Source organism: Fistularia commersonii, chromosome 2, assembly GCF_037954325.1.
Source record: "Fistularia commersonii isolate RoL2024-O1a breed Wild chromosome 2, RoL_Fcom_v1.0, whole genome shotgun sequence".
NCBI classification, from domain to species: Eukaryota; Metazoa; Chordata; class Actinopteri; order Syngnathiformes; family Fistulariidae; genus Fistularia; species Fistularia commersonii.
Window position 1 is genome coordinate 4,930,023 of NC_141285.1, and position 18,130 is coordinate 4,948,152.

At 39.6% G+C, this 18,130-nt stretch overlaps 1 protein-coding gene across 4 annotated transcripts in view; it reads left to right on the forward strand.

Moving 5' to 3' along the window:
* LOC147236203 (stromal membrane-associated protein 1-like) overlaps positions 1-18,130 on the forward strand; it is a 152,530-nt gene that overhangs the window by 108,619 nt on the left and 25,781 nt on the right. For all 4 annotated transcript variants that reach the window (XM_086165014.1, XM_086165021.1, XM_086165042.1 and 1 more), the window contains one exon: positions 1,780-1,901. In XM_086165014.1, coding sequence (XP_086021140.1) covers positions 1,780-1,901 — 122 coding nt within the window. The remainder of the gene's footprint in view (positions 1-1,779; positions 1,902-18,130) is intronic.

An 18,130-nucleotide genomic window follows, 5' to 3' on the forward strand; every position in this document is an offset into this window, starting at 1 on the left:
CCCAGAGGCCCCGTAGTCTGTTTGTTCCTTCAGACATTCAAGTTTTATGAGTCTGTTGCTCCTGCTCTTGAGATTGTCAATTCTATCCCTTTTCTCTTTTTTTTTGCATTTATTGCAATTTATTGTTTGCTGCGAGTCATCGTTTTGCAAAGTTTTTGTAAACAGACTCAGCGCAGAGGAAAAATGTAAAACTTTTTGGATTGCTAAGAAAACCAGTGGACTGATAGAAAGAAAAAAAAATAAAATAAAAAATCATATAACATGCTCCAGCACTTTACTGTTTACAGGGCACTTTAGACGAGATGTCGATCTACTGGCAATAAAGTTCGCTGTGACTTGCGGGGGGCAACTTGAAAACGGAAAAAAAAAAATCACATTCAGTATAATTATATTAATATTAACTCTTACAATGGAAAAGCTCATGTTGATTCAAATGTAAAATGATGCCCCAAATAGGTTCCCCCTGCCAACCTCATCCTATGGCCTATCAGTACCCGCTCACTTTCTGTGTATGTGTGTGTGTTTGTGTGTTTGTGTGTGTGTGTGGTGGTGGTGGGAGTCACCAGTGGCAGCGTATAAATTCTCACGCGCTACATTGGGTGGTAGAGCTGCTGCGCAAGGTTTTGGGAGCAACTTGGTGTTCAGTGTCTGGCCGAAAGACACTTGGACATTGAGAAAGGAAGCATTAGGAACCGAATCGGAAATCCTCGGATTTGAAAGACCCCGATCATAGTCTAGAGTGTTTTTCTAACAAAGTCAGTAAAATTATTGAATGTAAACTCATCGTGCTGGATGAATCTACGAGTAACTCAAGACATCAAACACAACAGTACTAAGTTCTCTATTGGTTGACTCGTTCGAGCAGGAAGGTGGTTGGTAGTTGGAACTAATAGCAGGCATGATAGCGCGGGGCCATCTGGAAGCATTGGTCACAGTGCTAGAACCGTGAAAAGTCCACGCCAAGAGGGAGTTCAGCCAACATTATTGTAATTAGGGTTCACTGCTGTTCAGCGTGAGACTGTTTTGAAATATGGACCTCATATAGCCGGGAAGGTGAATCCTTATTTTGTCTATTGAGTTATAAAACGATAATTCAGCCAGAGCGCAGCTTCATAAAAATGCCCAAAACTTGAAAAAAAAGGAGCTATGTCCTTCTTTCAAATATACTGTGAAATTTCAGCCAATTAATGAGTAATATTCCAAAGGCAAGAGAGAGGATTAATGGAATCATTTGTCTCTGCAACTTTAACTTCTCCAGTCCACAGAATTTCCTTGTGGATGTTTCCCTTAACAAGCATGGTAATTGTTAATGAAGCTGTTTCAGGCTGCAGTGGGAATGTGTGCGAGTGAGTAATTCCAATAAATTCAGGATGCGCTTTTGTATTCAAAGGTCATAATGAGTAATACGTCCTTGTGTAGGTCGTGTTTTCATGTTTTATCACTCCTCTTGCAAGTGCGGATGTCGGCTTTTTAATGTGATGCCTTGCGTTCTAGGACAGCGTCTGACTTGATGTCACATGGTCATAAAATGATTTAGGTGCTTTTCAATGTTTAATTCAAGAGTAAATAAATAACTCTCAGTAAGGGGATGATGTGGGTCACAGCAAGGTTTATTAAGTGCAATATTTATTGCATCAATTTAAATTTGATCAAACACTAGCAGCTTTTATTGATTTTAAAAGGAATACATCTAAAGTTGATGGGTTTAATAACAAAGCAAGTCGACCTGGCTCTCAGCAATAATAAAATCAATTCTGTCTCTCTCTTTCTGTCTTACAGATGCCCCAGAGGGCAGTGGAAAGGGCTCAGGCAGCCCTGCACCAATCACCGATGAACTAGACATATTTGGACCAATGGTGTCCAACCCTCTCCCCTCATCGAACAACACACAGCAGGCTCAGGTAACACGGACGCACACACACCAAAACACACACGGGCTTTCATCATCTGCTTATCACTGCAGGCAGGCTGCAATACAGGGGAGTCTGCAGAGACTGATGATGCAAATACACACCGGCGTCCTCCAAAACCGATGTCGGCATACTAGCGGCAGCACACAGACTGAAAACTGTCAGACACACTCCTTACATCCACACTACATTAATTTGATCATGTCCTTCAAGAGAGACCAAGCTTATCTGGCAGCAAGAGCTGTATTTATACACTTGAACAATGCACACACATGCCAGAAGACATTGAAATGGAATTGTGATGGTAATACTTTTGTTATACCTTTAGAATATAAGAATACTAATGCAATCCATTGTATTCGCCCGCTGTTTCTGTAACATATATGGTATTCTTCTTATCCATACTTAGAGAGGAGGTCCAATGCTACAATTGTTTTTGATAACAATTTTGGAAGGGCAGCTGTCTGTTTTTGTCAATACTATTTAATATTCCATTTCAATTGATTAGAATTTTAGTCAGAGAAATTGCATACATACACTTATTAGCAGCAGCAACTACAAAAAGTACTTATTGTCTAGTTGGACAAGGGGTTCTGTTGTTGGACTAAATCTAAAAATATCTGGTGAATCGAAATCTATGAACGATTGTGATAATAGCTGCAAGTGGGGGGTGGGGTTGGGGGAGAAAGTTAAATGCTAACTGAAAAGTAGCGTACCTTAGCATCGCTGACTGGGAGAGGATCCCAATATCCACACATTCTCAATGCAAAGGCTTGTTTTTTTTGTTGGAAAATACAAAATGCTGCTGTTCAAGAGCTTCATGATATCACTAATCATTTTATGCCTCAAATGGCTTTTCAAGTTATGGCACCTGGTTAAGGAAAACAACCTTTAGGGGAGAAAAAATGCACAAGGGAAGTTTCCGGATTGATAATTTATGTGCACAGCATCGTTAAAGAATTGCAAAATGTAGTGTTTTCAGGGGATAAGAGCTATCGTCCGTGGAACTGAACATTCCTGGTTCAATTTCCAGCTCTTCCTAGTCAGTCAAAGTGTTGAGCAAGACACTGAACCCCTAAGTGCTTCTCTGGCACCGCCAGATAGCTGCCAACTGCTCATGGTTCATCCATGATGGGTTAAATGCAGAAAGGAATTTCCAGCAAGGGATTTATAGGTATGCTAAAATAAAAAAAAATAAAAAAATTGAGTCTACTGAGGAGACGTGGGCAGAACAGTGTAAAACAGGAATAAACATGGCCACCAAACCCAAAAGCTCAATCATTTTGACTCTGTCACCATTATAAACACTTTGTTTACTGAATATGCCAAACTGCTATCATATAATACCTGTAATGCACTATAAAGACATTATTACAAACATATTATATTTTTTTAGTGAAAATGCCTTATATATTCTGAATTCCTTTATTTATTTTTTCCCTGACTAAACTTAACTTCCCCCCTTTCTCCTTCACTTTGCTCTTAGGAGAGATTGATGATTGTTGAACTAAACATTTTCAAGGTGGGGCAGTAACTCTAAAGTGCCAGCGTGGTCCCTCAAGTGTGGCCTTTGACCTACAGCTTTGCCAGAAATGAGCACATACATATTCATGCGGGTACTTAGTTTTTCATAACTGCAAATACACACTCAGAAGACAGCCGTACTAATGCAAGCATTGTGGAGCCGACGAAGGAAAACAGTGATTCATATGCACGATGTACCCTGTACACAGGAAAACATACACAAGTTCATGGTGATGTCATGCCTCGGCTTCAAAATCCATTACTTCACCCTGCGACTTAGTCAGGGGTTTCAAATTGTGTGTTTCACTCTGTTACGCTCACACATTTGAAAGCCTCCTGGGACCCCGACCAGCCACTGGCTTGCTGGAGACGCAGGCATGAAGAACAATTATGAGCTGCTGCAACCGCAGGCTCCCCCTCTGCAACTACCAGCCTCCCGTTTACCTTCTAATCTCCCCTCCACATTCACCTCCATCTACTAAGACTCCGTGTCTGCCTGGCACCCCGAAACCCCTCCATTCATCTCCATGTATCCATTACTTCATAAGTCTGCTCCTCTTATCTCTTCTCTGTTGGGCCCCAGACAGGTTGAAGGTCAAAACACCGAACCCTATATTTTAGAGCAAGTTTGACATTATTTTCAATTTCCATTATTTTCAATCTATTTTGGTACTTTTTGAGTCTTCGCAGATGCTTTGTGACTCTATTTTAATCAAGTTATTTACATTCAAGATGGCGTTAGCCCAGGGGTTGGTAACCCTGAACACCCAAAGAGCCATTTAGACCCGGTTTCCTCGGAAAAGAAAACACTGGGAGCCGCAATTACTTTTTGACGTCTGAAATAAAGGTACCACTGCATATATTGCTTTTTATTACCTTTACACTTTGGATAAACAAGTGTGTAGTGTGTTGCTTCTGAAATTCACAAAGCATTACTGAGAAAATTACATTTTATTTATGTAATGAACTCATTTTGCGCTTTGGGCTTTCAGAGCATGTAGTGGAGCCTTGACCCGAATTTTAAAAATAAATCAGGAAAAAAATCATTGTGTTAGTAAACAATAAAAAATAAATATTTGCAAAATATCTTCATAAATATTTATTTTACCTGGTTTATGGGACTTCTGCTCCTGAACTTCTGCACACAGCATCTGGAAATCGGGACTTTACCGTCTGGTATACCAGCCTCCGCGAGTGTGACGTTATTTTGAGCGGCGAAAAATAATAAATATAATTTTATTTAATATTTCAAGATCACAATAATCTTCCAACTTAGAACTAAGTGTTAAAAAAAGGAATTAACACAAATGAAATACTCTTCAATTAAATATTTACAATTTATTTTCCCAAGCCACTCGGAGCCGCAGGGTAAAGATGAAAGAGCAGCATGCGGCTCCGGAGCGGCGGGTTGCCGACCCCTGCGTTAGCCAATCGGCCTTTTCGTGCCTACCTGAGCAATCCTCGGGTAATAACATTGGTTGGTATTCTTTACATAATGTATTTTTCTTTGAGAATGGGATGCCCAATGTTGTTTATGTGATATCTAGATGAGATGGATGCATTAAACCATTTTGCGTAATTCCCTCAAAATGCTCATCTAATAGCATGTCATCAGACACGCTGGAAACGAATGCGGTTGAAATCACTTTGTTAAAGCTGCAAGTGCATGTGCATAGGATTGTCAAGAAAGAGGGGTGTGGGCAGAATTACAGCAGAAAGTACAACCAAGAGGCTAATTGCCCATATTGTTGCATGTATGAAAATTGTATGGGAAAGTACACATCTGCAGTAAACATTTTCCATCTCCTAAATTGAGGTGTGAATTTTGTGTTTGGTGCGTGAATGGGAGAAAGTCTCAAATTTGATGCAATTTACTGTGCAGGGCTTTACTTATTTGTACCATGTTGAAAAAAAACACTTTGGTGTTGTTGTGGTGTTGTTTTTGTGCTGTTTTCACCTCCTCGTGTGTGTTGATCATGTGCGTATTATGATTTGAGTTGTGTGTTCCTGTCTCATCCTGAACCAATCATTATTTATCTGACTTAAAAATAAAAGGTGATGTAAACATTGAAAGTGGTATCTTATATTCAATAGGATAATACATGGTAATTTCTGTGTGGATCTTCCTCTTAGTTTAAATATATATACACATAAATAGATAAATAGTACGCACACTCACACAACACACAGACACACACACATACCACGCATACACACAAACATGTATACACACACACATGGCTCCGTAATCGACTGTGACCGGTCCAAGGTTCGCCCGAAACGTATGAGGCTATATACCTACTAATATGCTGAATATATGTCATATTGGAGGCGGTAAATGTGTTTATCTGCCAAAGCAGTTGCTTCAAATTGTAAAATTAATGAGGATTTTTAGATGCAGCGTGGTTGTTTTAGCAAAGTGTTGTCGGGTATCCATGTGCCCTCCATGTGCCATCAGCTTTGACCTTTCCTCTATCTCATTCAGCAACGGTTACTGAAGATTATTATGTCGTGCTTTTTCAGTTTCTGGACCAGAATGGAGATGGGAATGGTTTAAGTGCTGCTAAGGGGGGGTGTACTGGACTGACTGTAGTCTCGGGGCGTGACAGGCTAAAATGCATAAAAAGCATTGTGTCCCCCCGGGGGTGGATGAACTGCGTAACACAGGGTGAAAAAGGAACTACCTTGGGGATGTAGAGATTTTATGTTTTATATTCCAGTCTTTCCTCTTCAAACTACAACATGCTGTTTACCTTTAATGCATGTGGACGGTATGGTGGGGAAGTGGTTAGGATTGCTGTTTCACAACCATAGGTCTCCTATGGTTTGCTGTCGGTTAACTGCACATCCTAAATTGCTCAAAGGAATCAACATTAGCCAAAATAGTGGACACAGGTACTGCATGGCACCTTCTTGCTATGACACTGAGATGACCCAACAATTAAATTTTACCTATAACTCATCATCAATCATGTCCAAAGTAAAAGTTCTCTGGTGCTTGTTGAAGTTTTTCTTTGTTTCTTTGCTTGACAATTTGTAGGCAGCCCTAGTCTTATCCGTCTGGTTTGTTTTGTTTGGATGTACCTTTTACAAGCTAAGGTCAGGACCCCAATATTCACCACAATCCTCTTTTTTTTTTTTCTTTTTAATCGAGCTGCCATTTAGAATTTGAGCAATTGAATTACAGGGCCATGATATTTAAATCCATTCACTAATTGGCATTCCCCAATGTTCTGACCGGAGTCACTTGTGTGTTTGTGGATATTCAAAGACATGCCTGTTATCTAACTAATGACATTATCTTGCTCACTGGGACTGATTCCATCTGGAGTTTGGAGCCTAGATCTAGCACTAAAGAGCATTTATCCAACTTTTTGATAGTAGGAGACGCAGTAATGCGTGTATGCCATTATTAGTCATTTATCCATACCAGACAAAAGGCAGTATAATAATAATTCTCTCTGTTCATTTTACGGTTGGACAAAATTGTTGCAAATATTGCATTAGGGGATGAGAAACTTCACATTGCACCCGGCAAATCTGATTAAAAAGGTGGTACTGTGCTTCTGTGACTTCTCTCTCCAACTCACCTGACACATTGAACACAACGCTCTGCAGTTTCTGCGTTCTCACTTGTCTGTGCGAGTATCTTGTGAGGAAAGGGAAATAACTCAACAATAATGAGCGGGTCCCGGCAATTAATGAAGGTAAAAAAAAAAGAAAAAGAAAGAGATAGGAAAAAAAAAACAGTGTTGAGTATGGAAAAAAGCAAAATAACTGTTAAGTGTCAGTCTAGAAAATTCAGCCCATTTCAAAGGTCAAATGAAAGTGAATTTATCAGTTTGTGGTTACTATTGCAAACCTGTTAGGATTTAAAATAGTAAGAAAAAAGACAAGAAAAGGACATTATAAACCAGTTGATTCAAATAACATCATAGTTACAAACATTGTTTTCTTTTCAGACCAGATGCTCCATCTCATTCCTTCCTCTTCCCTCCTCTTCTTATTTTGTCACGTTTAGCACACTTCTACCATCATCTCATCTTGATAATGTTCTGTCAATTAATAAGACCAATATTCTTGATAATTTTTTTTTTTTGTGTAAATGCTGCTTAAACTTTTAACAATATAGTCCTTTCAATGTATTGCTTGAAACACACCTGCTCTCTGTAGTTCCACACCTGCAACTGCATAGATGCAGTATTTGCTTTAAGAATGCTGGTTGAAAAGTACAGAGGAAGTCAGAGGAGGCTGCATTGTGCCTCTGTAGACCTAGAAAAAAACATACAACAGGGTGTCGAGAGATGAACTATGTCTGGAGAGTCAGAGAAGTATGTTAGACTAGTTCAGGAAATACTGCGGGAGAACAAGTACTTGAACCTATGCTGGTTTTTCAGCTCTTCCCACTTGCAAAGCATGTTGAAGTCTGTAAGTTTTATCATAGCTACTCTGCAACTGTGAGTGATGGAATCTGAAATAAAAATCCAGAAAAACATATTGTATGATTCCTAAGTAATTCATTTGCATTTTATTGCATGACACTGGAATAGTATGGAAAAAAAGCAAATGCTGTCAAGTGTCAGTCTGGAAAATTCTGAGACACCCTCATGAGAATCCTTTATTTAATTAATGGATAAAACCTGTCTAAGCAAACAAATTTATATGTAAAGGCTCTATTTGGGACCCCTCCTGTGTGATCTCTTTATGTATCACTTGTGCTTTATTTGTAAGTTGTAACTTTAGGGACCTTCAGTATGCAATGGTACTAAATATAAAGACTAATGTAAATAATATAAATATGTTGTCCCCATTGTATATATATGTATAAATCTCTATCTATCTATCTATCTATCTATCTATCTATCTATCTATCTATCTATCTATCTATCTATCTATAGATAGATAGATAGATAGATCTGTAGATCTGTAGATCTGTAGATCCTATTATTTTTTTCTTTAAGAAGCCCTCCTGTTCTCCACTCAGTACCTTTATTAACTGCACCAGTTTGAACTCCTTACCTGTATAAAAGACCCCTGTCCACACACTCAATCAAACAAACTCCAACCTCTCCACAATGGCCAAGATCAGAGAGCTGTGCAAGGACATCAGGGATAAAATTGTAGACCTGCACAAGGCTGGGATGGGCTACAGGACAATGGGCAAGCAGCTTGTTGAGAAGGCAACAACTGTTGGTACAATTATAAGAAAATGGAAGAAGTTCAAAATGACGTTCAATCTCCCTTTGACTGGGGCTTCATGCTAGATCTCACCTCATGAGGCATCAACGATCATGAGGAAGGTGAGGGATCAGCCCAGAACTACATGGCTGGACCTGGTCAATGACCTGAAGAGAACTGCGACTGGACGACTGCACCGTATTAACGGGAGGATGGATGGGGCCATGTATCTCAAGATTTTGGCCTACAACCTCGTTCCCTCAGTCAGAGCCTTGAAGATGGCTCGTGGTTGGGTCGTGGCTTCCAGGATGACAACAACCCGAAACAAACAGCCTGGGCAACTAAGGAGATGCTCCGTAAGAAATATCTCAAGATCCTGGAGTGGCCAAGCCAGTCTCCAGACCTGAACCCAATAGAGAATCTTTGGAGTGAGCTGAAAGTCTGTATTGCCCAGCGACTGCCCCAAAAGCTGAAGGATCGGTATAGAGGAGTGGGCCAAAATCCCTGCTGCAGTTTCTTCAAACCTGGTAAAGAACCACAGGAAATGTTGGATCTCTGTAGTTGCCAACAAAGGTTTCTGCACCAAATATGAAGTTCTGTTTTTCCGATGTATCAAATACTTATGTAATGCAATAATTAGCGATAAAAAATCATACAATGTGTTTTTCTGGATTTTCGTTTTAGATTCCGTCACTCACAGTTGAAGAGTACCCACAAAAATTACAGACCTCTGCATGCTTTGCAAGAGATTACTAAAAAGTATTGGGTAGAATAATTGTGGAAAATGACTCTGGATGATACATTAAGGGAACAATATGACCGAAATTCAGACATGTAGTGCTTTATTGATGTCTTTGGGTTGGTCTTTAATAATAATAATAATAATAATAATAATAACAACAACAACAACAACAACAATAATAATAATAGTACAGATCATATAATGTCACATAGGTATAAAAACCCAAGATGCTTGTTGAAAATTTGGACACATTAATTTCCTGACAGATATCCTCAGGGATTTGAGAGAAAGAAAAGAACAACAAAAAATAAAACCATGATTGGTACAAGCCTAGAGGAGTTTGACCAAAATATGGTCAAGCCAACTTCTGATAGTGTGAGGCGTTATCTAAGATTATAGAGTAGAAAGTAGACCAGCAGGCTTGGGACTTATTTGAATTTGCATTCTCACATAATTCGAAGGGAAAACTTGGTTTTCTATCTCATCCACTGCAGTTCTGATATTACGTCTGTTCTCTTTGCGTTGGCACAAGACAAAAGCAAACCCGGAGATTAAGACATCTTAAGCAAACCACGATGTTCACATTTTTCGGTTAATAGTACAGTGTGTTAATATTTTTTGACAATGAAACACATTAAGAGCCATCCTTGAATACATCAAGAGTACTTTGCACTTAACTTGGAACGGCACATTTGGAACCGGGTCACTCCTGGTTGATACTCAGAATCTGGTCTGGAGCCTTGCAAATGAAATACACTGCTCAAAAAAATAAAGGGAACACTTAAAAAACACATCCTAGATCTAAATGAATGAAATATTCTTATGAAATACTTTGCTCTTTACACAGTTGAATGTGCTGACAACAAAATCACACAAAAATGATCAATGGAAATCAATTGTATCAACCCATGGAGGTCCGATTAGGAATCCCACTCAAAATTAAAGTGTAAAAACAAACTCCAGGCTGATCCAACTTTGATGTAATGTCCTTAAAACAAGTCAAAATGAATCTGTGTTGCTTCCTGAGTGGACACTATGATTTCACAGAAGTGTGATTGACTTGGAGTTACATTGTGTTGTTCAAGTGTTCCCTTTATTTTTTTTGAGCAGTATATAGTGGTGTCATTAAACAGGTATACCACATAAAGCATAATAAGCGGGTCACCTGAAGGGGGCACGTGAATAGGTTATTACTTAATCAATGGATTAAAACAGCTGAAAAGGTGCTTTATGCTTGATCACACTCTACTATGTTACTGATGTGCTATACAATTTCCCACAGCAGATTTTATAGCAAATCTTGATATGGTTAGAAAAACATCAATTTTCTGTTTCTGGCTTCAAGCTGGAAATGTGTGGTTAGCCGTCACACAGACCCTTGACACAGACCAGTGGCAAGGATGCAGTTATCACCGGAACCGATCAGAACACTATGATTTACTAAATGGCGCCTCAAAAATTGTGAAAAGCATTGGACAGGCTTAGATTTAACCAACGGCGCATTGAATCTGGCAGATCTGACAGATTTATCGCTCCCAGAAGTTTATTCATAGTTTTGACACACAAAACTGCTGCAAATCGACTCACTAATGATATGTTTTTCTGAAATATCTGTGTTCAATCTATCAAAAACACAGCAGAATTATTGCAGACTGGACTCGACGGTACTTGTGATATAAGCGAGTGAATGTTTGTTTTTTTTTATATTTGGTCCTGTGATTGAGTGGCACTCATCCAGGGTAAAACGCATCTCTCACCCAATGACACTTTGGATAGTTTTCGTCTCCCCCCGCGACCCTGAGTGCAGGATAAGCGGTGTAGATAATGAATGTATGAAAGAATATTTTCTTGTTGCTCCCCGGCTTTCGAGCTTCTTTTTTCTCCCCACAATCGCTGTCGTTTTATCCAGCCGAATCATTTTTTCTTAAATCTCGACGGGCATTACTCAAGTTTGTCTTTGTGTCCTTCACATGTCCTCTCTTACTCAAATTCTTCACACCCCTATTCCCTTATATCTTTGCAATCCTCCCAGTTGGTTCTACCTGGATGTTAGGTATACTGAAATATATGCATAATTCAAACATGCTGCGCCAGCATTTCTCAGCCAGGAGACAGATTTATGAGCTCAGATTTATGCTTAAACGTGTATAAATTGAGATACAGGCAGGACGCGAGTGTGCGGCATCAAAAGGTAAGAGTAGAGGGAAGAGGGTGCTGGAAGATCAAACCTAAAGATAAAAATTGTTATTTTCAATCAACACAATAATGTCAAAAATAACTGAAATGATAAGAACATCAATATTTTTCTTTTGCAAGTCTATTAGCTCGCTGACATTATGAGACAAAGAGACACGGCTGTCCGTAACCTGCTATGAACCTCTTTTTTGATACATTCAATTCTAATTTCACTGTTCCCAGTTGCACCGTATGACAGGCCGCAGCCATTTCGATTGAATGCCTGCACTATATTAGAATTTACCATATGTACGTTAAGCTTCATTCATGCATTTTGTCTCCCATGTGATTTTTCAACACATCGATCCCCAGACATTTGTCACTGTCGTATTTCTGTATTCACCCAAAGAATAATTGAATATTGCAGTGTATCGCTGCACTACAGCAGGCTGCGTTAAGACACCATGGACCGTTGCGTAACACTGTATCTCCTCTGAGAGATTGTTCCGTCATAACTTTTTGACTCAAGACAAGCTCGCTCTCATATCGCTCCCACATTTCTGGTAGCACTGCCTTTTTACTTCCATTATTTTAACATCAGAGAGGACATTTTTATTCAATGGTCCACGCTCAAGAGCTCTCAGGATAACCGGCACTCTTCTATTCCGTAAAATGAAACTTTTGCTTCTGTCACATAATATCTAGTACATGGTCCTGTGTATCAGAGGACAGCTTAGTAATGTCAAAAATGGGGTTCTAGTATTTCCATCCCAGGCGCAGTCAGAGCAGGAGAATTCCAATGGTCTCTTGCATTTTTGTATTGACAGTGTTTTAGGATGTAGGGATTTTAAGCAAAATGTGAAATGATGCTGCACTATTTATTTTTTATCAAGGGAAATTAACTGAGGTTCTTTGACTCATCACAAGGAGTCTATAGAAAGTGCATTTAGTTACTCTAGAAAAATCATCTTCAATGAAGTGATGTTTCAATAGATTTTTCATGACCCATTCCCTTGAGAAAATATTGGGCTGAAAACACTGATGGAGATGCACCTCGGCGAAGAGAGGAATCCGTCTAAGTCAATCCAAATCAAACTGTAAATATCAAGGGATTTCCACAATGCCAGCATAAGAAAGTGAAAATTAAAGTTTTAAATGAAATCCCAATTCCAGATTAGAGGCCAATCCCTTTTAGAGGATCTAAAAGTACTGTGAAATATATTGACATATTAAGGGCAGTGTTTTTGTTCATATATTTATTTATCTTTGTTTGCACTCTGGCGTTAGTCTGTCGCAGAGTGAAAATATCCAGTCGCATTTATAAAACAGAAATAGAAAAGAAGGATCAATTTTTGCCTTCGTTCGTGGGAGAGGAAGACAAGTAATCGACTGGCGATAACTGTGATCAGATTGTCCAGGAGGGTGTAATAAGTCACTGTTATGCCTTTCCATCCATATTTGGTTGACAGAAGCAGAAAGGTGGAACGGATCGTTTGGCCTCTTTGAGTCGTCTGCATTTGTAGGCCTTTATTGATATCTGTATGATGAGGACAGGCAAAATGGCGATGTTAATCTGTTTCCATTTTTTGGACGACCAGACGGAGTTTCATTTCCTTATTCATTCATTCATTCCTTATCAAAAAAACCCAAATGGAGCTGTATTCATTATAGGAGGTTTACCTTTCAGATTCCAGACCGCATACTGAAGATGAAATGTCACGCTCATCAGTTTAAAAGAGCTCAGTTGTCCTCAGCTAACACATAATCTCCTTAGTCTGTCATTTTACTTCACTGCCTACCGTGTCTGAACTTATTCCACTTTCTTTAAGTGCATTCAGTCCTTTTTTTCTCTTTTTTTGGGAAGACTTGCTTTATGCACGTTTCTAAGCCGAGAGGGAAGAAAAAAGATGAGAAAGATCACTGTGAGCATTTACAAGTTGTTTTTTTTTTTTCCTCCGGTTTATTCTAGGCATATTGCCATTCATTCAGTCATTCATTAGTTATCGGTTCCCGCTTGTCTTGCATTCAGGAGCCTGGATCCTATCCCATCCTATCATTGGGCGAGAGGTGGGGTCACCCTGGACCGGCCACATTTAAATACAAACAACCATTCTTTCATTCATTTACACCTCGGTGCATTTTTAGGTCTCCAATGACCGTACTGCATGTTTGTAGGAATGTGGGAGGAAACCCACGCAGACATGGGAAGAAAGAGAAAATATCACAAAGAAAAGGCCCCCTTTCAGAATTAAATGAAGGACCTGCTTGGTGCGTGACGGAAGCACTAACCACTGTGCCATCGTGCCTTTTCATATTATCATAAAGGTGGAAAAAGAATTTGAAGACAGGATGTGAAAATGTTCCCGACACTGTAATCCATATCCCCCCACACCCCCACTCTTCAACCTTTCACCCCACTGCTATATCAAAGTTATCTAAAGGTGGATATTCATTTGTTATTGTTCGACGTCAGCAAGAAATAAACAGCCCTTTGGAAACAGAGCTAATTTAACAGGTGGTGTACTAAAACTTTCCACCCGGCAGCGTTTGAGATGTGTATTGCATAGTTTTGAGAGACTATATCTTATATACACGCGTGCACACACACACACACACACACACTCACATGCACACACGCAGCGGTTTGAAATTGGGATTCAGCAGGCGGATATTGCTTCGCAGCAATGATTATCTGGGTGCGTGAAGAAAGAGGAAGCTGGCAGTTGGCAGATTTGAACAGCTATTAACCAGTGTCTGGGAGCTATCTGCAAATATGTCAATTATAAAAATGTGATTACAGCCTTGTAGGAGGCTGAGGATTTTTTTGTGAAAACCACCACCATCACCGCTGCTACTGTTTTCTCTCGCTCTCACACAAGTCCCCCCAGGTTTTTGATTCCTGTCCGTCACTCAAAGGCGCGGGGGCATTTAAACATGAAGCTCCACTGGATTTCACTTTTATTATTTGTCTCTAAAATGATTGCGGGTTAACTGTCTCCTGTTTTTTGTGAAAGTAAAAAAAAAAAAAAATCCTCGCTTTTTTTCAAATGGCGAAGCTGTAGAGGGCTAAGATAACAGCGTTTAAACCAATTTGATAGTCAGTGGTTATTTTTGTTGCCATGCAAAACATGAATGCAACTTTGCTTTTGGTTTGTGCTTGTGTGTGGGATGTGTCTCATGCAAAGTTATGAGATTCCACTCTAGGTTGAGAGTTCCTGGGATGAAATTTGAGCTGAATGGTTCTTAGAATGGCGTTCTTCTGAAAGCACCTATTGCCTTTTTTTGCTTAATTTCCCAAGGAACTATTTGCGCGGACCAAACTAGAAGCGCTACTGATCCTTCCTCGCCGGAGGAAACAGCGCTTCCCCTCTTTTCTGCAAAGTTTTAGAGGCAACGCAGTCCCAGCTTTTGTGATGATTCAAGGAAAGAGACTTTGCGGGCACGTTTGCAGTTTTTCAAATTTGTCTTGAGCCCTGCAAGAGAAATGTGTTTTCATGGGCTTGACGTGGTCCAGATCTGCTTTCAGTGTTAAATGTCATAAGACAACTTTGTTGTGATTTGGTGCCTTATCAATGAAATGACTTGACCTGACTTGGCTAGTCTGAACTGGCCCTAGAAGACATGAAATCGAATTGTTTTGTGCAACTGAAACAATATTCATACCAGTTTCAAAAGGGAAACCCTTAAGTGTAAGGATTGTAATATTTGTTTATGAGCTTAATATTTAACCATTCATTAACACTTTTGCTAATGATCCATGCATATCTGGAAAAAAATAATGACGGTCGAGCTTCACAAGACAAATGAAAGTACATTATCAGAAATAACAAAAAGCACTACTGTGCTATAAATAGTATTTAAAACATTTATATTATTTAAATTAGTCATCATATTTAGTACCATTGCATTCTGAAGGCCCAGTGTGCCCCCAAAGTAACAACAATTGGCTCTTAATGCATATAAGGCCCAGGTGATAGAAAAAGTATCATTATTAAATACAATAGAAGAACTAGAAATGGCATGATAGCAAAATAGGTAATGAAGGAAATACTACAATTTTTTTGTCAAACACATGACGCATCGCATAAACTGACACATGATTCGCAACAAACATGGCTCCCAGGCCAGTCTAACAAAACACTTGCTGACAATTCTACTTTCATTTATTGAATATGTATTAAATCTGCATCCCTCGAACTTTATCTCCGCCTCATGGTTTTGGTTTTATTGCTTTATGATCCCATTGCGTAATCTCATAGGTCTGTTCTTTTTATTACCTGCTGTTAGCTCCTTGCCGATTTTTTTATTGTTTTTTTTTCTTTTTTTTTCTCCACTGTATAGGATGTACTTCGTGACTTTGGTTTGAAATCAGCTCCTTTTTTTTTTTTTTTTTTTTAAAGGTACATGTAATTTGTACAGAATATCCAAGACCGGGCACTGTTGTAGTGGCGCTCTGTTCCAGTGAAGATGGAAAAAGAAAGGAATCACCCCTGAATTACTGGAGAAGGAAGTAAAAATAATAAAATTAAAGGGGGCAGTGGGAGCGGGGAGGGAGGGTTACGTAACATTAACTCGCAATTGTTTTTGCACTTCTTTTTTTCCCCTTTCCTTCCTGTTCCTTTCAGAACCGTCCATTCTCAGCTTCAGACTTTTAATGGAACCTTTACTTTTGTTTTTAGTAAATTAGCACAAATCCCCTCTGCACACACCAAGCCAGGGGTGGTATTAGAGCCACAGATGGTCTATCAGAGGGGGAGTGTACGAGTATTCCAAGCAGTGATGGAAAACTGTGTGTGTGTGTGTGTGTGTGTGTGTGTGTGTGTGTGTGTGTGTGTGTGTGGCTGTAGAGGTCTATGAATACCGACAGTGAGGAAAAGGCTGTCAGGGCTGGTAATTCAGAGCTCTGGCTGCAACCGTCAGCACCAACACTAGGAGAGAAGAATGGAGCCTTGTTGAGGAGGCTTTCTCTAACACAATGTGCTGCTAGGAGCCCTGCAACACATCACACACTATGTGGTAAAATGAGTGTGTGTGTGTGTGTGCGTGTGTGTGAAACAGGGTAGAGAAGGGCAAGAGAGGTGCACATGCATCTATCTTGCATCTATCTTAAACTATTCTTTTTTAGGGAATTTTGACTGATGGGTTTTGCATTTACAAGAGTGCCTGAAGGAGTATTTTCAGTCTTTCTCTGCCGGAGTATCTCGCCGCATCAGATGCTTGAAGGGCCATGTCTCGTCAATAAAGTTACAGTATTCGTGGCAATAATACTGTGAATGGTACTGAGTGCTAGAATTTCCCACAGATTTCTAGTTATTTCCTTAAAATATTTGAAATATTTGAAGTATTGTCAAAGATCATATCAAGATTTTTAAACACAGTTCATTTATAATGACCAAAATTGAGAGTGTGGTTTCATGATAAATTCTCATGCAATTCCCTAGTCTTGCTTTGATTATTTATTGTTTTGTGACACAGCAATTAAATCATCCATCCATCCATCCATCCATCCATCCATCCATCCATCCATCCATCCATCCATCCATCCATCTTCTACTGCTATTCTACTGCATATTTTATATTTAATATCCATCCATCCATCCATCCATCCATCCATCCATCCATCCATCCATCCATCCATCCATCCATCCATCCATCCATCCATCCATTTATCCATCCATCCATCCATCCATCCATCCATCCATCCATCCATCCATCCATCCATCTTCTATTGCTATTCTACTGCATATTTTATATTTAATATCCATCCATCCATCCATCCATCCATCCATCCATCCATCCATCCATCCATCCATCCTCTACCACTCCTGCTGCACTCAGGGTCGCAGGGGATGCTGGATCCTATCCCAGCTGTCATCGGGCGAGAGGCAGGGTACACCTTTGACCGGTCTCCAGGCAGTTGCATGGCTACGTACAAAGACAGACAACATTCACTCACTTACTCATTCGAGGGCAATTTTTTTAAAAACACCAAATAATAGTGGGCCGATTTTCCGAGAATCAGCTTGAGAACCATTGTCCCATTTTTCCTTCAGCCCCTGTCATCCCACTTCTACCAGGGTGACCTCTGAGGGACGGACCGAACGTGCCGCTTCACTGCCAGCAGGGTGTCGCATTGCTTGTAGTAATAGTTCAGTCCCTGTGGTGACTCAGAGACACGCTGGACACCAGTCTGCTGCTGGTTACAAGAACTTCAAGGGAAAAAAAAAATGAAATTGTTCTCTTGCTGGCTGTAAAAGCTTTAAAACCTACTGACCGTTTATTGTTTACGTCTTCATTTCATAAGGTTGGGTCTTCACAGTGTCCCCATGGATGAATAACACTCAAAACATGAAACATGTACATGAAAGTTTGCATATTTTTTTCCCGGCCAAAAAAGCCTGCATGTATTTTTTATTGGATTTCTTTAATTTTTCTCAATCTCTTGAGCTTTTTTGTTGGATTCCGCAAGCTATGCTTGTTATCTCATCCACTGATAACTATTGATTCCTTTTATTAGTCCGCTGACATTTTTTTTTTTTAGCAACGCCATTTTGTATAGCGTGCATGTAATGAGGCCTCCATTTTTTTTCATCCCAAATAA